Source organism: Xyrauchen texanus, chromosome 14, assembly GCF_025860055.1.
Source record: "Xyrauchen texanus isolate HMW12.3.18 chromosome 14, RBS_HiC_50CHRs, whole genome shotgun sequence".
Classification (NCBI taxonomy): domain Eukaryota; kingdom Metazoa; phylum Chordata; class Actinopteri; order Cypriniformes; family Catostomidae; genus Xyrauchen; species Xyrauchen texanus.
Window position 1 is genome coordinate 45,155,076 of NC_068289.1, and position 22,395 is coordinate 45,177,470.

The 22,395-nt window shown below is 35.8% G+C and overlaps 1 protein-coding gene across 2 annotated transcripts in view; it reads right to left on the minus strand.

Annotated features, from left to right (window-relative positions):
* The window catches only part of LOC127654812 (protein phosphatase 1 regulatory subunit 1C-like), a 29,317-nt gene extending 7,630 nt beyond the window's left edge, over positions 1–21,687 (minus strand). Inside the window, exons 1-6 of one of the 2 annotated variants that reach the window (XM_052142262.1) lie at positions 21,532–21,687; positions 20,376–20,563; positions 15,960–16,020; positions 9,287–9,321; positions 8,876–8,933; positions 387–587 (exon numbers count right to left, since the gene is read on the minus strand). In XM_052142262.1, coding sequence (XP_051998222.1) covers positions 387–587; positions 8,876–8,933; positions 9,287–9,321; positions 15,960–16,020; positions 20,376–20,456 — 436 coding nt within the window. In that variant the 5' untranslated portion in view covers positions 20,457–20,563; positions 21,532–21,687. The remainder of the gene's footprint in view (positions 1–386; positions 588–8,875; positions 8,934–9,286; positions 9,322–15,959; positions 16,021–20,375; positions 20,564–21,531) is intronic. The other variant, XM_052142263.1, reaches the window with a different exon arrangement.
* Positions 21,688–22,395: the final 708 nt, after the last annotated feature.

Here is a 22,395-nt window from a genome sequence, read left to right on the forward strand (position 1 = left end):
TAACAATAACCAGTGCGTTTTCATATTATTCTGCTAAATAAATTTGGACATTTAATAATTTACTTAATTAATTACTGATTTAATCATTTTGATTTACCCAAAGAGCTTTCCATTATAACAGATTTTTTTAAAAAAATTTTATGCAATTCTAATTTTGTAAAAGTGAATATTATTAAATGTTCTTAACAATAATAATTTAATGGATTGTTACAAAATAATAGCATTTAATGTATGGTCTAGTTATTATTTTTTTATATATATATATTTTTTACACCAGATGGGAGTTGAAGGATCTACTTTGTCAAATATAAGGGATTGTACTGTCCACAGCAATGTTCAAAGGAAAAATATTCTCACTTTGCTTGCCAGTTTTGTTCGGGACTTACCCCCGTCCCCACAGCCTGGCTGCCCCTCAGAACTGACATAAGACTCATTGCCATTTGGCTCTGAGCTGTTGTGATTGGCCCACTGAGCTTGGTTGGAAAAATGCTGTGCTGTGATTGGACTGGGCGTGTCTGGGCTGTCAGAGAGCCCCACATCCTGCTCCTCCTGCCTCTGAAAGTGCTGCTCCACCACCAGCTGCAGCTCTGCACTCAACACAATACACACAGCACAGCGCCACACAGTGGACACAGGCTATCAGCACAGGCGTGCAGTGTGTGTGTGACACTGTGAGATTGCTCAACCCCATTCAAACACATGAAATGAATCTGACAGCACACAACGATCAATCATGAAATGGACAATGAATGATTGATGAAATGCATGTGTGCTGTATATTGTAAATCTGAAGCCAAAGAAATATATTAGATTACATTCTCAAATATTTACGATCAACTTTTGGTGTAGGCTATAAATGTATTTTATAACATGCTTCTTTTGCTTGTTGAGCTTGGGCTGGATGATATAGCTAAAACATACATAGTATATATTGGTATTTTTCACCCTTTAGACAAAATTGTAGAGCAAAATTCATATTTATATACCGGTATTTATTTTCACTGAAATGTCCTAAATTTACAGGTTTTGTTCAAATCGCTTTTTATATTGTGACACACAAGGCCACCCTGGATGCATAGCAGCAGGCAAAGAGTTTTCAATACATAGCTCTGTAATGGTGACACTCAACAAAAAAAGACAAAAACAACAAAAACATCACAGACAAAGTCCACAAAAAAAAAAAAAATAAGCCTACAACACTAACCTCATTTTTTATTCATGCTGCAATGCATGCTGGGACATTTGAATATTTATTGAAAAAGGGGTAAAAATGTAAAGAAATCAAAATATAAAATACTTATTTCAAACAGTAATAATAATTAGCAACATTACAAATGTTTATGTAATGTACAAATTTAATGCACAATTGGTCAAATTGGTAAAAAAATATAATAATAATTTGACCGGTAGTGTCTTTGTCCTCCTGAGACCCCGTGTACACATGCGAGGACATTACGACATTATTAATTAATTTAATATAACATAACTGATCTCAGTTCAGGAGACCCTGGGCAGTCAGTAAAGGGTTAAACATTCAACACACTGAGTCATGTGACAAAACTCAAATTTCAGTTTTTGTCTTTGGGAGAAATGGCAATATAAATACATCTAGTAAGAACCCTCAGTTTGAGTCAAAAAGTAGAGTCTCTAGTTTCATCCAATATGCCATTTTAAAAATGTCATCGATTTATCACGAACGGTTAAACTCAATGACCACGCACGTGGACTAAAGGCTCATTTTCCCTAAAATATCCTATATTCACTGTGCATTTTTTAGAATTAAATGGATGCATCCAAAAGCTGAAACAATTTACTTTCAGAGGCTGTATACTAAGTTAGGATGAAAATAAGGTGCATTTTGAACTGTTCTGAGATCAGTGCAGACAGACAGCACTTTGGAGGTTAAGTCATTCTCTAATTAGGGAGCTAGGAAGCATCCAATAGCTTTCCTATGCAGCCAAGTGCATTCACTCCTAACATCCGAAAAGTTCAGTTTCAGGCTGCAGATGATGTTTGAACCACTCAACATGTTTGGCAGACACGGGACAATGGTAATCAGTGAAAATGTTTATTTTAACATGGTTGGCATTGATTGGATGATGCTAGCAATTACTTTGAATCAGAATAATTTATGCTAATTTCTGATGTAATGTCTGTAACATCTCAAAAACATGAATAACCAACACTTCTGGAAACATAATAAACAATTTGATAAAAAAAATGACTTTCTATAGCTTGGTATTATTTACAATTTGACAACTTAGTCCTGCTGTACACATGTGGACATAATATTTTTGGAAAACTATTTGGTAAATATATATATATATATATATATTTTTTTTGGATGTTTCTTAGGGGCTACTATTTACAAACCATAAGGGGAATGGAATGGACACTTAATGGCTAAATAAATAATTTTAATAATCAAGATGTTGATAATGACGCTTCATTTTGTATTGCCACTCGCCAGCAAGCCACTGTTACTATGTCATGAATATTCGGTATATCACCCAGTCCTATTTCTTAGTGACTTATCAGAGTAGAGAGCTAATGCACTGTAAGCTGATATATCTCTCATTATATGTCTCATGCCCTGAGAGCATCTTAAGAGCTTTCAGAAGGTTTGAGCTCTGCAGACTTCCAATGGTAAAAGTCTGATATGAGAACGCCTAATGTATCCTCTGTTGTAATGGCATACTTATCAGTTTTAATAACGCTTTAACAATACTGAATTTAGTTAAAGAAAGATTTTATCATAAATAAATAACTTGAAAATAAAAAAAGATTTACATTTTTAAATCAACGTAAAACAAAGATATAAGAATGTCCACTGAATAACATCCATTAAGTCACAGAAATTGTAAAAGAATAAAAATACTGGGAATTCCAGAGAAATAAGAAATACCTCTGTCTCAATTAGAGACAATACTCTGCAGTTTTGCACTGAAAAAAGTTGAAATGACGTGGTACAACCCATTTGGCATCTGGAATCTGATGTATTTATGCAATATGGTGTATTTTATGTTAAAATGTATCTATACACTATCCCCAATTTACACACACCTGTACATATGATTATTTTAGTTTTTTCCATTTATACTATAACAGTGCTTGATTTTATCCATCAGGAATTGATTGTATAGTGAAAATTGGGGGTTACATCCGAGAATGGAATCAGGTGTTTGGAGGAAAGGGGAGAAAATTATTACATTTTGATTGAAGATTACAAAGGCGGGGCTTGAGTCGCTTAGAGAGAGTAAAGATGCTGACTACCACCCCTGGAGGTGCTGAGTGATTCCAGCCAGGACTCCTAAGCAACTAAATTGTCCCGGTTGCTAGGGAGGGTAGAGTCACATGGGGTAATCACCTCGCGGTCGCTATAATGTGGTTCTCGCACTCGGAGGGGCACGTGGTGTTTTGTGCGTGGATGCCGTGGAGAATAGCGTGAGCCTCCACACACGCTATGTCTCAGCAGTATCGCGCTCAACAAGCCACGTGATATAATGTGCGGATTGACGGTCTCAGACGTAGAGGCGAGTCACTACGCCACCACGAGGACCTAGAGCGCATTGGGAATTGGGCATTCCAAGTTGGGGTTAAAAAATAAATAAATAAAAAGATTACAAAGACATAGATGAATCATGTATTATTGCATTAAATGAATATCCTGAGTCGGATTTGTACTTTTGTTTTTTTAAGAAAAAGAGGGATGAGTTGAAATAATTTTTTTGTGGTAATCAACATTATGCCACAAAGGCTGTTGACTGAGCTTCACTTGAACCCGAGATATTCCTTTAAGAAAGTAAATGGGGACTATTTTAATTTCATGTTGACATTTCACTGAGTATCTTCTCAAAACTTTTCTTCATTCTTGGCAAAGTTAAAGAAAAAGGAAAACTTTTGCATAGGACCACTGCACCATGACTGGCCACTGCCAGCTAGCTTAGCATACCAGCAAATCAGATTGTTTTAGCTGTTTCTGCCTCGCACTGACCAAAAGGATGCTGAGTGTTCACTCAAAACTGCTCTGCCAGGCTATCCATTTGAAGCCATCTTTCTAGATTGATGTATATCCCCTCCTCCCCCACTTCAATCAATAGCTCAAGCTAATGTGAATTTAGCACGTCCATGCCAGGAAATGGCCTTGCCCATGAGTCAGCGAGGCAGACTCCACCACTCTCCATCCCGCCTTCATTGTTTTAAAACTTTTACTGCAAACACTGCGTGTGCACTGATAAAGAAAACGTTGTACGATGAGACATTTGTCTGACATAACTGGTACTGAAGTGGGAACCCCACAGGCACCCCGAATTGCACACCAACATTTTGGATGTGACAAATGCATTTAAATATGGGAGTGAATCCTAAATGATCATTCCGTGTGTGTGTTTTGAATGGTTGATATAGTGATAACCTTAGCAACATACTGGCGTCTTGCTGCTGTAAACAAGAAATAAGGATGCTAAAAGATTAACCTGTTTGGAAAAATTAGCAACTGGAGACATATTTTTTTAGTAAACTGCTTTAGAAAGAGGCATCATGTTTTGTTTATGCTCTTTAAGCGTCTACTTTTAAATAGCATGCTCTCTCTAGAAACCATATAATGCACGAGTTACTCTAAGGCCAGGCACGTGCACACAAAGACACCAATGGGGGCTTGAGCACCTGCCCTTTTCTTCCTCGAGAGAAAGTGCCCTATTTTCTGTTTTATTTATTTTATTTGTTAATAAAAAAAATCTCTAAATATCATGTAGGGAGATGAGACTTTGTCAAGTTCCAATGCCCTCCCTCCCTCTCTCTCACACAGACAGGCAGACAGGCAGGCAGCAGCGCCTCCAGCTCCTATACCAGTTGTGTTTTTCTTGGCTTGTGTGGAGGTGAGTGGTGATGAACAAAAGACTAAGCTACCAGTGCCTCGACTTTACAGCTAATTAGCCAAAAGCCAAATAAGTTAACTTGTGTCTTGCTAGCATGCATGACTCTACAAGCTACTAGCTATTAGCTACTAACTAATGTAATAATTTAGCTAAAGTTTAGCTAAGGCAATTGATCATGGCCATACAGAATAATGTACTGTACTTAATGGAGACACTACAGGTGAATACAGTAAAATTAGTGTCATCAGAATCCCCAGATTGATATGCAAATTAGGCGTTACCTAATTAAAATGCGCTAATTTGCATACATTGAAGTGTTATGTATACCAATAACACCAAAAGAATTACAAATATCTATTGCCTTGTGCAAAATAAACAAATTATTAGTAAAACTATGTCCCTCTCCTTGGTGCAGTCATTTATTCTAAATATATACTTGAAACTAGTAGCATAGAAAACATGCACATTGTGGCATAGATTCCTTTGCTGTTGCCTGCTCTTGTGATCAAACTAGTGAATACTAAAGAAGACCATGTTCTCTGTGAACTGGTTATTTTGTAGAAATCTGCTGAGTATGAAACAATTGTGTGAGTGTGAGGGAATTTAAATAAATTGGTAAAGACGTCAGAGTTGTGTTAATATATTTAACGTTTTTATTTTTTTAAATAAATAATTAGGAGAAGTGCCCTTTTTATCTACTTGAGCAACCAAAATGTCTGCATGTCCCTGTCTAAGGCTATATCCACACTAATCTGTTGAAGTTTGAAAACTCAGTTTTCAGTTTTCTACTGTCATAATCTTTCAAAGGATGCAGTCATGGAAAGCATTTTCACAAGTCTCAGTTTTCAATGCCTTTCCAGTGTGGATGAGAGCCGTAGTTGTAGCAAAACGTATGTTTCAAATGAAAAGGTATTAGTGTGGACGTGGCTTAAAGAACATCTTTGGTAGAGAGAGGGAGACTGGTATAAACATTTGTAAATTAGTTAAGATAATGTAAAGATGATGTTTTTTTGCACTGAAATAGAGTGATGTCACTGCATTAAAAACTAGTGCAGTTTGTTTCTGTAAACAATATGTGGATTGAATGTAAATGGGATGGTCAACCCCTACATTTTTGGGAGAGAATTCATTGGTAGAATGCGGTTGTTACTTCAGTAAATAACTTTGATCTTTGTGTGTAAAGAATGTGATGAAGCATTCAAAAGAGGAAAGACAACCTTATTTATCTGCAGTGTAAATGGCCAATGAGAGTGATATCAATGCATTCAAATATATAATTTTCTTACACAGTATATTTGCCTGGTTTTCCATACAATCTAAACGTCCTTAACATGATATGCCATTTTGCTTCTCAAGTAAATGTTTGCAGAGAAATAGAATAAAGTTGACGTTATAACTTTTTGCCAATGGGGTAAGAAAAAATCGACTTAATTCAAAGAGAAAACAAGATTATTTTGGGGAGTTTTATCTTGTTTTGAGTAAAAGCCTGCTAAATTTGGTTAGATTTATCTGAAAATAAATCTTATGTAATTTTGTTTCTCAAGCAAAGTAATCTTGTTGTAAGGATGTTCAGATATTTTGGTAACACTTTCTATGAATCCCACATTTATTTAGCATTATAATGCATTAGTAATGTCTCATAATACACCTTATAACAAGTTATAACTTCTCATAAATAAGTGTAACCACAATTATACTACATTATAATACTTACCTATTCATAGTTATACCTTACAGTATAGTGCATTATAACATAAACAACATCCAATTGTATCTTCAGAAGTTATAATGTACTATATATGTGTAATATATATATATATATATATATGGATGTTTATAAGACATTGCTTTTGCCAGAGTATATGTGTGTAATAACACACAATAACACACATTCAATGTACATTTTGAGATATTACAAAAACACTTTTAAAGCTACAAGGTTCAAATATACCAGAAACTCTAAATATGTCATGTTTTTGTAATCACACATATCTTCTTGAATGTAAACACACCCAATAATAATAAAAAAAAATCAAACTGATTCTATGCTGGACTCTGTACAATAAACTTTAATGTTTGTGCATCTTATTTGGAGACTTATTTTATAAATAACTTTCATTATATAAGTTTGACTTATCTGTTTATAAGAACATATTTCTTTTTTTAACTTAAAGTAGGCAAAGGCCACTTATAATATGATCATGTCATAAAGCCTTTTAACTGTTTGCACTACGCAGCACTTATACGATTAACTTCATTAGCTTCTGCTGCGTTAAAATTGGATGTTGCTTATGTTAAAATGCATTATACTCTTAAGTATAACTATGAATAGGTGAAGTCTTATAATGTATTATAACTGTAGTTATAATTATTTTTAAGAAGTTATAACTTATTATAAGGTGAATTATGAGACATTATGATGCAGTACAATGCATGTATAATGCCTTTACAATGCATTATAAATATGGGCTTTATAGAAAGTGTTACTGATATTTTTACAGGAAAGCAAAACAAAAATGCTGAGTAAGAAAGTATCATATTTGCATTGCAACACAACAAAGATTTAATGTAAATGTGGCTGTCACTACCTGAATTTGAAAAAAGAGTGAATATTGTTGAAGAATGCGGTTGTCACTCCTTTAAATAACCAAACTGTGTGTGTACAGTAAATAATTAGATACTAAAAATAGGAGTGACAACAGTATTTTGCTGCAGTGTGTACACAGCTAGTGTGGATCTGCATTAAGTACACATGCCTCATAATCTACTCTCAAAGAGTTTAACTCAAAATATAATTTTAGATATGACACACCAAAGCTTCTTGCTAGGCTTGCATTCTCAGGGAGAATTTCTGAAGGCCTCTCTCTATCAAATTATGGGATTTACACTTCTTAATAAGAGTCACGTTGTTTAAAAGAATCCTCATTTTATCTTTGATTCACTGTTGACAACTTACTAAAAACACTGCATAAACTCAACATAATGAACTAAATCATTTCAGCTAAAAACCCGGAAGGAGAAAACACAGTTCAGATGATGAGAAAATGAATAAGTCAAAGAACAAATGAATACAAGCAAGATCTGAAATGAAGAAGTCAAATCAAGAAATATGTTTTTACTGGATAGAACTGCATTGATCCAGTGTCAGTGCAAAAGACTTCAGCTTTTGAATTAAATTACTGCTCATAACAGATGACGCCGGCACAGGCAGGATAGCATCTTTTTATATATACATCATGTATGTAGATTATAGAGAAGGAACTGCATTAATTTTAGTGATTTAAGCAGGGGCAGTGTGTTCATTCTATTGAGGGGGCTCAATGTGTGGGTAAACGGGGTGCAAATCAGTGTCATTAAAATGCATAAAGTGTGAATGCTAATGGAGAAGATGGCATGACAGAGTAAGTATGTGTACTGTGGATCATACACACAGATAGCATAGATGGGTCATTCCTACTATGCAGTACATGTTGCATGTCTTAAAAAAATTATAAAATATTAAATACACAATTTAATAAACTAATTTCATTTTAACAAAATTTCTTTATAAGTGTCAAATATTTGTTAATAATTGAATTCACTATAAATTGAAAATATGAAATGACAGAAATCAAAATGATATTTCATTTTATTATTATTAAACAAAATTAAATTAAAGTTGCCACCCTTCTCTAAGCAATGGCAAACTTTAGCTCTTTATCTGTCCTGTTAGATTCCATCCTCTTGTGCATTCTGTTAATTTTCTTTCCATTGTGTAAATAAAGTTTAAGTGCCTGAGCTTGATCAGTGCACATTTCTAAAAGTCTGGTATTCCCTTACATAGAAACACTTCCTTAAATTCAAACAAAAGTATATATATATATTTATTTATTTTTAAATTATCAAAAAGGTACTGCATAACAGAAACAACCACATATGGTTACATAAGAGCCTGACACATCACATGATTTAATATGTAGATTGTGTAGATGGATGGGTTGGGGGATTGGGGTCCATACCTCTCATTGTAGGTGGTGTGTAGACGCTCTGTTTCCTCTGGGCGGGAGACAGCTGGGCCTGCCGCGGAAAGTGGAAAAGCACAGTGTGAGAGAGGGTATCTGATTTCAAGCAGACTCTATTTTAGGAGCTTTGCTCCAGCAGGTAATCAATGACAACTGCATCAGAGCTCCATCCATCTCGTTCCAAAGCCCTCAGCTAAACATCTTAACATGGAGAGCTCTGCAGAGCACAACCTCCAGGCTTAGCTTACATTCTGACGTCTCCACTAAGATGGCTGAATAGGAATATCTTGTGATGTCTGATATGGCGTTGGTGCAGACAGGAGCAAAGGAGATCAAATCTAACGCTTGTTAGAAGTGTCATTGTTTGCGTCTTGTGTCTGTTATAGGATGCATTTTGAGTATACTCACCTCCGTTTGACTGCCTGTAGTCTGCTTGTCATCGCCTGAAAGGGAAAAAAGAACAGAGCAACTTTAATATCAGTGTAAGACCCTGTGAAAAGTTTTGTGGTATTCAGCTAGTGGTTTTACTTTAAGGTCATCTACAGTAAATGCTCACGTAATCCTAAAAATTGGCCAAGTTAAAAGGATAGTTCATCCAGAAATGAATATTCTCTCATCATTTACTCACCCTCATGCCAGAGCAAACTCGTATGACTGTCTTTGTTCTGCGGAACACAAACAAAGATCATTTTAAAAAGTTGTGTTTTTGTCCATACAAAGTAAGTCAATTGGGTCCAAAACATTCGAGCTCTAAAAAGGACAAAGGCAGAAAGATTTACATTGTATAAACAAAAACACCTCATATCCTTCAAAAAATCTTCGTTTGTGTTCTACAGATGAAAAGAAAGTCAGATGAGTTTGAGACGGCATGACGGTGAGTAAATAATGAGATAATTTTCATTTTTGGGTGAACTACCCCTTTATCTTTTAGCACATATATATGTTAAATACACTAAAGAAGATAGGCCTGTCGCAATAATTAAATAATCGTCTGGGGGGGCCTGAGTAGCTCAGCGAGTATTGACTCTGACTACCATCGCTGCAGTCACAAGATCGAATCCAGGGTGTGCTGAGTAACTCCAGCCAGGTCTCCTAAGCAACTAAATTGGCCCGGTTGCTAGGGAGGGTAGAGTCACATGGGGTAACCTCCTCGTGGTCACGATTGGTGGCTCTCGCTCTCAATGAGGCCGTGGAGGGTAGCATGAGCCTCCCGTGCTGTGAGTCTCTGCGGTGTCATGCACAACGAGCCACTTGATAAGATGCGCGGATTGGCGGTCTCAGAGTAATCGCGCCAACACGAGGATCTACTAAGTAGTTGGAATTGGACATTCCAAATTGGGAGAAAAGAGGATAATAAATATATAAAATAACCCTTTGGATTATTTTGCACATCAAATTTCATTCACATTTTACTGTCCAAATAAAGTAAATTAAAGTGAATATATAAATGCTATGAATGGAACTTTTGCGTGTCTCATTCAACTGAACTCCGACCGTTTCACTGACTCGCACCACGGATGTTCACGCCAAACTCCTGCAAAAATAGAATCGAGGACTTTGATAGTGAACGCAAAGAGCCTGCTTACTCCATTTCTGTTGGGATGACAGAAAAAATAAACATATTTTCAAATACATACAGAAGTTCTTCATTCATTAGAAATGTATAATCGGAAAGCCTTGTAATAATGTGCGAAAGTGAAGAATTTAGGACAGAAATATTTTACTATTGCAATATATTATAATGTAGACTAAAAATGACCAAAAAGAGAGATTTATTTTTAAGTGTTTGGAAATATTTTGATATTTTAAATTGTATTTGTCATGTCATTCATATGTTTTTAAGCCTTAAAGAAAATCTTTTAAACCTATTGTATTCCAAGTTCCTAGTTCTATATGAATAAATGACATCATAAGGTTTATGAAGCACACACACACTTTAAAAAGTATTACAATTTGTATGACAATTCATCATCATAATTGTGAAAGCCCTAATATAGACAATTAATTGCCATAATTGCAATTATGTGTTTGACAATTAATCAGCAGCCAAATATAATAATTGTGACAGCCCTAAAATGAAATGTTATAAATAACTAAATCACCTTTCATTGTATGGAAAAAAAGATGGCGACTAAGGCTAACATTCTGCCAAACATCTCATTTTGTGTCTCACTGGAAAAAAAATTTGCCATAAGGATTTGGAACTGCACATGGGTGAGTAAATTATGATAGTTTTAATTTTTGGGTGCAATGAAAACAGTTATGAATTGTATGGTGCTTAAATGCAACTGTCAGTCAAACTGATGTTGCATATGTTTAAGGTGGAACAAGCTCTTTAAAAGCCTGTGATTTCTCTTAAAGCCCCAGAGCATCTCTATTCCCTCACCTAATTGCCACTTAAGTCCCTAATCAGAGTCCAAGAAAATGCTGGAATTTGATTTCAGGCCTGACGTTAAGTAGAAACAGGCACAGAGTGAGCCACAGTAGCCAGAAGAGATCTGCATTTATGATTCCAGTGGTTCCACTATGTTACAAATATGGACAGCACAAAACGTCCCTGCCAAAAATCACAGGTTCTGTACCACAAAAAGTGCACCAAATTTCTACTCTAACCACAATAACATGCCAGGTCACTCTACTTCAATTTCATCTTCTGTTCGTGAGTTACGGAGTGCGCAGTTTTATGACAAGGAGCTCTTGTGTGACGTAAGTTCAAAAAGCTACAAAAAACGTTCTTTATGAGGGACCCATTCCAAGTGTTTTGGATCAGTGAAGAAATACCAGACAAACAAAGAGCTGCTTGTTTAGTGAATGCAACTCTGTGCGTCTCCACCTCCTCAGCACGCCCCTGCAATCAGCATCCAAAACCAGCAGGAAAAATAAGCAACCATTCTTCATGAAAACCACAAACTACAACAACCACTTAGTAATCAGTCATTATGCATTAAGCAGGGACCTATAGGGACAAAAATAAAAACCCTTAGAAATGTTTGAATGACTGTGTTGAAGAGCAAAGTCTTATTGCGAGGGAACGCAAACTATTGCGAGGGAATGCAAAACTTAAACTATTGCAAGGGAACGGAAAACTTACGGCGAGTGAATACAAACTATTGCAAGAGAACGCAAAACTTGTTGCGCGGGAATGCAAACTATTGCGAGGGATTGCAAATCTTATTGCGAGGGAACGCAAACTCATTGCGAGGGAATGCCAATATTATTGCGAGGGAGTGAAACTCATTGCGAGGGAATGCAAATATTATTGCGAGGGAACGTGAAACTCATTACGAGGGAATGAAAATCTTATTATGAGGGAATACAAATCTTATTGTGAAGGAACTCAAAACTATTACGAAGGAATGCAAATCTTATTGTGAGGGAAGGCAAACTATTGCAAGGGAATGTAAAACTCATTGTGAGGGAATTAAAATATTATTGCAAGGGAATGCAAATCTTATTGCGAGGGAATGCAAACTATTGCAAAGGAATGCAAATCTTATTGCAAGGGAATGCAAACTATTGCAAAGGAATGCAAATCTTATTGCGAGGGAATGCAAATCTTATTGCAAGGGAATGCAAAACTCATTGCAAGGGAATGGAAATATTATTGCAAGGGAATGCAAATCTTATTGCGAGGGAATGCAAATCTTATTCCGAAGGAATGCAAACTATTGCGAGGGAACGCAAATCTTATTCCGAAGGAATGCAAACTATTGCGCGGGAACGCAAATCTTATTGCGAGGGAAATGTAAATCTTATTGCGAAGGAACGCAAACTATTGCGAGGGAATTCAAATCTTATTGCGAGGGAATGCAAATCTTATTGCGAGGGAACGCAAACTATTGCGAGGGAACGCAAATCTTATTATGAGGGAATGCAAATCTCATTGCGAGGGAATGCAAATCTTATTGCGAAGGAACGCAAATTATTGCGAGGGAATGCAAATCTTATTGCGAGGGAACGCAAACTGTTGGGAGGGTATGCAAATCTTATTGCGAGGGAATGCAAATCTTATTGCGAGGGAACGCAAAACTCATTGCGAGGGAGCTCAAACTATTACGAGGGAATGCAAATCTTATTGCGAGGGAATGCAAAACTCATTGCGAGGGAATGCAAATCTTATTGCTAGGGAATGCATATCTTATTGCGAAGGAACGCAAACTATTCCGAGGGAATGTGAATCTTATTGGGAGGGAATGCAAACTATTGCAAGGGAATGCAAATCTTATTGCGAGGGAATGCAAATCTTAATTCAAGGGAATGTAAATATTATTGCGAAGGAATGCAAATCTTATTGCGAGGGAATGCATACTATTGCGAGGGAACACAAATCTTATTGTGAGGGAATGCAAACTATTGCGAGGGAATGCAAATCTTATTGCAAGGGAATGCAAATCTTATTGTGAGGGAACGCAAACTATTGCGAGGGAATGCAAATCTTATTGCGAGGGAACACAAATCTTATTGTGAGGGAACACAAACTATTGCTAGGGAATGCAAATCTTATTGCGAGGGAAAGCAAATCTTATTGCGAGGGAATGCAAACTATTGCAAGGCAATGCAAATCTTATTGTGAGGGAATGCAAATTTTATTGCGAGGGAACGCAAAACTCATTGCGAGGGAACACAAACTATTATGAGGGAATGCAAAAATGATTGCGAAGGAATGCAAAAATGATTGCGAGGGAATGCAAATCTTATTGCGAGGGAACGCAAACAATTACTAGGTTACGCAAAACTCATTGCGAGGGAATGCAAAATATTGTGAGGGAACACAAACTATTACGAGGGAATGCCAAAGTTATTGCGAGGGAACGCAAACTGTTGGGAGTACATGCTAATATATTTCCAAAATAAATTCCTGCCATGTCCTGTGAGTTTAGCATTCTCTCACAATGAGTTTAGGTTCTTTGCAATACTATTGTGAGGTTTCAGAAAATGGGCTCTGTAGTTTTTCAATTGTTTTTCTTTTCATTTTAATCACAAGGACACGCTTGGTATGAACTGCCCCTAAAAAATGCTCCTGTATGAGATGATGAAACAACAGTGCGTCATGGCTCATGGCCCCTAAGAGAGACCTAGAAACAGAGAGGAAAGAGTCAACATTTTTAGACAAGGGAACCTGAAGATTTTTCGTGAGCTTATGAAAAGGCCCCTTTTCTAAAGCAGAACTGCCAGATGGCAATGCTGGCTTCAACAAGATGGTTTGGTTGAGCTTCATCATTAAGACCAGCTATCTCTGCCAACTCACAGATAAGAGATTGTTTTTAGTTAACAGAAGTCCAGAACACACAGATCGTTGTCAAGGCAGAATCAGTCTCATCTTTAGAGGGCATGCCCATGGACAGGGTTGGGAGGGTTTCTTTTGAAATGTATTCCACTACAGATTACAGAATACATGAGTCATTTTTTAGTGATGACACAAACAAATCTTAAAAAAAAAATAGTTTTGTTTTGATTAATTGAAATGAAGCATTTGAACCGAAGAATTTGATCAAAATGACCAACTAACTTCAAATTGAAGATGCTATTAAAACTTAAAGGAATATTCATGGTTTATTGGCATTATGTTGATAGCTACAAAATTAATTTTTAAAAAAGCAAAAATTTAGGTTACAGTGAGGCACATAATATGGAAGTGAATGGGGCCAATTTTTGGAGGGTTTAAATGCAGAAATGTGATGCTTATAATTTTATAAAAGCACTTACATTAATTAACTCTTCTGTTAAAACTCATGTGTTATTTGAGCTGTAAAGTTGTTAAAGTAATTTTACAGTTGTTTTAGGGTTTGTTGACTACATTGTCATGAAAGTTGTGAAACTGGCTACATAGAACAAGTTTACACAGAAAAGTTTAGTTAGTAATTTTATCAAACTAAAATCATGCTAACACACAAATTGTTTACGTTTTGTGGCTTTACTTTTTAATTTATTTGAATGTTTACGGATTGTCCCCATTCACTTCCATTGTAAGTGCCTCAGTGTAATGAAGATTTTTGTCTTTTTTTTTTTTTCCAAAGAAAAGGTGGGACAAGATGAAATGAATTTGTGTGGTAATCAACTTTATTCCACAAGTGCTGTTGATTGATCTTTACTTGAACTGAACTCAGAATATTCCTTTAATGCAGGACGTTTGACAAGGAAACGTAATGGCCAAGAATAGCGCATTCAAATTGTTGAGATATTCACAATGTTGCTTAATTTTACTGGCAGCACAATCATCTCAAATATATGTTTAATATTTAATATGTCAGTCAGGCCAAGGTAAGTGAATCTCAGCAACATACTGTACATCCTATCAGTTTCCCAAAAAACCCTAAATTCTACTCCCAGATAAGCCATATCTGCAGATATTGAGGTAAACTGACAGTTCACCCAGCCAATCGCTCCGGATGAGACAACGCTTCAAAGAAGATAGGGCTATGGTACAACAGTCTGCACAGCCTGGCCGGTCCCATATGCTGACGCCATAGGTGGGTTGTTTGTGCTGATAGCAGCCAGTTGACCATTGCCACATTATCAGTGTGTTGTGCTGTTCCTAGCCAAGGCTAGATTACAGGAGCTCCAACCCAAAATGACCTCGGTGGACCTATCATGTTGTCCTTTATACCAGAAGAGCACATTTCCTCCCGCGATATCATATAATGATTGTACATGAAAACTGGAGAGGGCTTATTTTCACAACAATAACTCTTACGCAAACATGTTTTTTGTTTCCATTCAATGTAGCACTAACTAGACCTTGAACAACACTACCAAATGATGCTCAAATAAACCAACTCTTGTTTCCTTATGAAAGAGCAGTCATGAGTTCTAGTCCTAATGCATTAGGGATGCTAATGACATGGAACAAACAATTAACCAAAGCAAACAAGCACAGTTACAGATCTGTAAAATAAAAGGGTATTGAGAACTTTACGCTAAAGGTCATGCTTAATTAGAGACAGGCTGCTCTATAAAGATTTTGATCTTAATTTACATGCAATTGAGTTACACAGAAGGTCTGAAGTTCAGCATGTCCTTGTTTGCATTTAGTCTCAATAAAGAGGCATGCTACATAAATATATGCCAGGCGTGCTCTTACCTGATGCACTGGGCTCACTGTAGATGACCAGTGTTGCTGGAGTCGGTCTGCGCTTGCGAATCTGTGGTCAAGCAGCAAAAGAAAGAAGAATGGCAATAATTACGACATTTCCCTTATAAAAAAGCAAAGAGCCAACAGGCAATGCCTTACACTGACTTTGCCACATGTAAGTGGTGTTCATAGGCACTATGTAAAATCTATGATGTTAAAATCTCTGTAACAGGCCACTGTGTTATACGGGACACAAAAGAAAAAACAATGTCTTCTAAATGCAATAGCAGTTCTTATTCACGTCAAAGTTTCAAAAAGCACCCAAAGTAGTCCATACAGAGTCATTTTATAAGTTCTGATGAGAAAAAAATAAAATGTAAGTCATTTTTCAGTGAAAATCTTGATGACTTATTGTGCACTGTGAATGAAGATTTTTACGTCGCCTGCCTTCAGAAGACTTGCATTATGTTGAAAGAAAGTTATACAGGTTTGAGATGGCATGAGGGTAATTTAGGACAGAATTTTCATTTTTGGGTGAACTAGAATCTGCGATCACGGAAGTGCATTTATATGCATTTTACGACAACTTCAAATTCTATGGTACGAGCACGTTACATGGCCAAAAAACCAACCTAGTCTCATAGAATGAACGTTACTAAAACTACATTTTTACAAATGGATTTTTATCGTTTTCTACACTGTGCTGCAGTTAACTGGTGAAATTAACGCTAGAGGTGCAACAACAACAACTTTGCATTTTATTCAGTCATGGATGCTATGGCTGTTTATGACTTTATAATACTTATTTTTTGCTCTATTACTCACACAATGCTTTGTTATTATTTGAAAATATTTTTACCCTAACGCATTACTTGAAAACTATATATTTGAATGCTTGTATTACAAACCCAACTACATTTCCACATGTAGTCCAACATGATTAGTGTCCATGCTAGTTCACCTGATTAAGTGTTGGACTTTGGATTCAGAGACTGTACCTCAAGTCCAGGCAAGGACACTCGAAATAAAAGTGCAAGTTAAGTCAAAGTTTCATAGAAGCGGCACGGAATGACGTGGTTGCATCAGTAAATGTTTTTCATGTTGAATTTGCTTTTAAAACACTATTAGTTAGGTTTAGGTGTTGGTTTAGGATAAGTATGTCAGTTTTGTCCACATCTCATTTATCTTTTAGAACACAACTGGTTATGTTTAGGTTAAAGTTTTAGGTTAGGGAGGTACGTTTTACTTTTAAAAACATCCACATAACATTTACCTTAAAAACCATGTCATATTACGACACCATTACATTCGCTATTGGCGCCCCCCGCTGGACATTTCCCTGGGAAACTGCAGCAAAACATGTAATATTATATGCATTACATGCATATAATTTTGGTTTGCAAAAATGTTTCCATAGTCACGTAAATTTCACGAGATCAGGCTGGACAAAACAATGGTAGTAGTACCAGTCTGATCTCATTTAAATTATGTGACTGTGGCAACATTTTGCAAAATTGTATTATGTGGTTCCTTACAAATATCGCAGCATTTGAAGGTGAGAGGTGAAATACAATGTGTGGCACTAAAAGCAAGTTAAATCTTCACCCAAACAGTTGAGGCTTTTAAAGTAATGCTCTGTCGAGTTTTAATTCAACCTACCCAACCTAAACTTTAAACCTAACCAATAATGTCAATAAAAGTAAAGTGTGACACATGATTTTGGGGTGCTTCTATGACACTTTCATAACACTTGTGGACTCGTATCCAGGTCCTTTGCATCTCAAATGCAACGCTCTATCAGATCACCTAGCGTGCAATTTCATCATGCTTGAATAAACTTGTAGTTGGTAACGTAATCCAAATGTTAAAATGTAATGCCTTACAAGCTGGCACTATAGTAAAAGTATTTTGATGTTATAAAATAGCATTGTGCAAGGAACAAGGTGTAAAGTACGCTTATGAACTGATAATCTGCAGTTTTACTCAGGAATTGTGTTGAAGGGAATAAAAGTAATTAATGTTTTAGTGCCTTGCATATTCATTTCACCAGGAGGGTGCTGCGATTCATACAATTAACCACGCAAAACTCATTTTGCAAACATAGAAATATAGTAATGTTATTCAATGAGACCAGGTTAACCATGTTACTTTTCGTTCATGTTACCTCACAATAACAGATGGTACATGGGTGTAAAATGTTCATGCTGACTGATTTATCCCACACAATCTGCGTGTGCCTTGACATGATCGTTTGTTGGGTGATTCACTTGGGTCACTACAACCAATTCCCTGAAGAAGGCTGCGGGGTTTAGATCTTGCAACATGCTGTCTCAACGCTTGTGGAACACATGAGCTCATACTCAACAGTGTCACTTTCATGCGGTCCGGGTTAATTTATTAAATAATAAATCAATAAGGTCAATTCTGTCAAAACAGCAGAAGAAAGTAAGTCATACTGGTTTGGAAAAACATTAACGTTGGTAAAAGCTGACAGAATTTTCATTTTTGGGTGAACTATCCCTTTAAAGAGGCTCCAAGAAGCAAAAGAGTGGACACTGTTGGAGCACTTACTCAGTACAAGAGAGACTGCCACTGATTGGACAAACAAGCATCATCATAAAATCAGTCCAGTACTTTCCTGTTATGACATTGTCAGCAAGAGCACCCAACATCAAATACTTTTACTGCTTGGCATTCAGCCTCACTGCTGGAGCCATCAGTGAACAGCTTTTACAATATGGCTGGAACACAACAAGTGTATATTCTTCTGCATGACCACGATTTTACAAAGGACAATGAAAAATTTTGTGACACAGAGTTATTTTAAGCATTCTCGATGTAGAAAGCCAATTTCTACAGTACATACAACAAAGCATGAAATACATTTGAGAAGTTGACACGTCCTACAGTGTGTTGATTCAGCCAAAATGTGTCCACCATAATGTCGATTAGCACAAAAAAATACATTTAACTTGTCCGTCAGTTAGGGATGGCCAATACCACTTAATTTGTTTTCAATCTGATAACAAATACTATCAAGGTCAAATTTTGACGATATCAATACCGATACAGATGTTTTTTTTTTTTTATTATTATTGATAAAATGGGTCGTGTTAAAAATTATTTTTTATTATTATTTTTTTTATATACTTTTTAATTATTATTAATTTTCTTTTACATTTATAGGCCTAAAAATGAAAATGATTAGACTTCTGTTTAAACTTACGAAAATGAACCATGGTTTTACTAACCCCTGATCTTTATATATTTTAAATCAGTGACAGTAAAACCATAGTAACCACAAAACTAACCATTAGGGATGCCATAAAATATTGATATATCGATTATTGATCAGCAAGTTATTTATCGATATATTTTTGAGGCATAGATATATTCAAATTAGCCAACATTAAAATTTAAAAAACAATTTGCGTGCTTTCCAATTCACTCAGTTGACATCTGTTTAACAGTCTTGCGTAATAGCGTTGGGAGACTAATTTTCATAAGGGCATTATTTATTAACAACAAATACAGATCATCATCAATGTTTTAACATCTTCTAATTTAAATAAACTTAAGTTAAACCTAATTTTTGCTAGTATAAACTTTTCTTTTTCCTATTTAAAGCATATCAAATTCATACATTTTTATGGTAACTACTGTAAATCCAATATCACTAGTTTGAATCAATATTTTTATGTGAGAACATCAATATTGGAAGAATCAATACTTCAGGATCGATCCAACTCACATTCAGTTTAAACAAAAGGAAAAAAGTAGAAAGCACGGTTACAGTGAAAGTGCTCAGAGCCAGACAACAAACATTAACCAGTGGACATGTATTGCAATGTGACATGCTATAATCCATCTAAAACCATTTTAAACAGCATTTTGCTAATTGCTTTATAATTATTATGCATGCAGCTTTTATGACCTAACATTACTTGGAATATTTGCACTTAAAATCTAGTTTATTCACAACACAGTACCATGTAAAATGAACTAGTGAAGGCAAGGGCGTAGATTTGGCGGGGGAGATTCTACCTCCCCCTGGAATCTATGCCCCTGAGTGAAGGAAAAAGCTGACTACACATGTCAAAAAACTTGAAATGGTGACCAGTTACATGGTTTAAGATAAACTGTACACTTTCCCTTATACATTCATATAAATTTCAACATGACATCTTGATGTTAGAAACAAAAATAGTCACGTTATGTGCAAACTACCCACATACAAAGACAGAAAATTTGATATATACACTATAATCCATGCAGAGGACTTCATCTGTGACATCATATCATAAAACTGATTTTGCCTGCAATGTGCACTGAACTAATACTTAGTGGAGTCTCAAGGGAGCTGAAGACCTCCGCAGGCCAGTCTCCATTAGGCACAATGTAATAAAAGATGCTCTCTCTACTTACGTGCTCAGCCGCTTGGGGATCCAACTGGCTCTGAAAGAGTGGAACGGCAAACTGAATTTTCTTGGGGCTATTGGGCTCCATGTTGAATGCGAGCTGATGTAGAGTGATGAAGAGAGAAAGAGAGACAAACTGGACCCTGCTTATCAGCCCCTGTGAATTACTCTCCCTCCTGGACGGCCCGCCTTCCCCTACTCCACAGAGTGGGAGAGAGAGAGAGAGAGAGAGAGAGAGAGAGATAGATATGAGACATGCATCATACATACAATTTCTATACAATCGGTGTAAAAAGTATGACAAAATTAATAGGTTTTTTTTAAACTTCCTTTTGTTTTCTAGATATTGTTCAATGATGTGTATAAGTGTGTAGAAGTGTATGTATATGATAAATGTAAAGCTTTCTTTACCACGCCAGCAGGCTACAAGAAGCTTGATTAGTGTATCAGAGAACCAATAATGTACATTTATTACTGTAATGTGTGATATGTTACTCAGATAAGACTTTATCATTATTTTGTTTAAACCATATTTTTCATACAAATGAATCCCCATTGAATTGTGTTTATTTTTTTGTGTTCCTGTGTTTTATTATCTCCTTTTTATATATTTCTTAATGTACTTCTCAATAAGTTCAGCAATATACATACTCAAAACACTTTGGCAATGTTATGAATAAGGTAACACATTTGTAAAAATTACTTAACAATATGAGTTGACATTAATTAACAATTAATTAACAATTCTTGTACAGCATTTATTAATCTTGGTTAATATTAATTTCTACATTTAAATTAAATTAAAAGTTGCATATGTTAATGTTAGTTAATGCATTATGAACTAACATTAACAATGAAAAATTTTATTTTTATAAATTAATATTTGCCAAGATAAATAGCCTACTATACAAATATATTGTTCATTGTTAGTTCATGATACCTAATGCATTAACTAATGTTAATAAATATAACCTTGTTGTAAAGGGTAACTGTAAATACTGACAATCATGCCAACAAAGCTTTGTAGACAAAGTGAGAGAGAGATATAGGGAGAGGGAGAGAGAGATAGGAGAGAGAGAGAGAGAGAGAGAGAGAGAGAGAGAGATGCAAACAAAGAACAAATCATTTGTTTGTCTTTCCCAGATCTATGTTGTCCCACTCACTTTTCTGTGGTCCCGTGTTCCATATACCTCACAGAAGCAGAAATGTCCTTCCTTGGGTGGCTGTTCCTCTTTTACTGTGGGACTTCTCAGTACAAGTTCTCCGGCTGCTCATGGACACACTCAGATAGCAAGTGATCTGCCTCCTCTCTCACTATCATTACCAACACTCAGAGCAATGCAATATAAGCTCCCGCCGGGACCTTGCTGATGCTTCCTAGATTATTTATGATCCTGATTCAGGATGCTGTCGGCAGTTTTTGTGCATCACATGGCCAGATTTCTCTTCATGGGCTCTTCAATAGAATGTTCTTTTTAATATATAACATGCTCGATCTCAGTGGCACTTCATTTATGGATTTTAAATAATTCAGGGATTCTTGGGTGGTGGGAATAAATCATTGTCCCGATAAAGCAGCCGTTTTATTTTTAGTTAGAGCGGAAGTATTACAAAATTGAGGGATTTAAGACAAAGTGTGGGATGCTTTGGTCACAGCTGTTTGATAATCTTGTGCTATGTAAAACTTTTTCAACACAATTAATTTCCTTTCCTTTTCTGGGCATTTATGGTTACAGGATAAGGATTTTATAAAGATTGCATTGTATAGAGATTACTGGATAATGATTATATAGAGAAAGTGCTCACTGTTAGAGTACTCAAAAAGAGTTTCTAGAAAAAAAAACATATATATATATATATATATATATATATATATATATATATATATATATATATATATATATATATATTAGTGGCGCTTTCTAAAGCCATATTCTTGTAGTCATCTCAAATTATACCAAAAAATCAAATCAACTTAAGATTCTAAATTTAAAACTATTCTTACTATTATTAATTAAGTTACCATT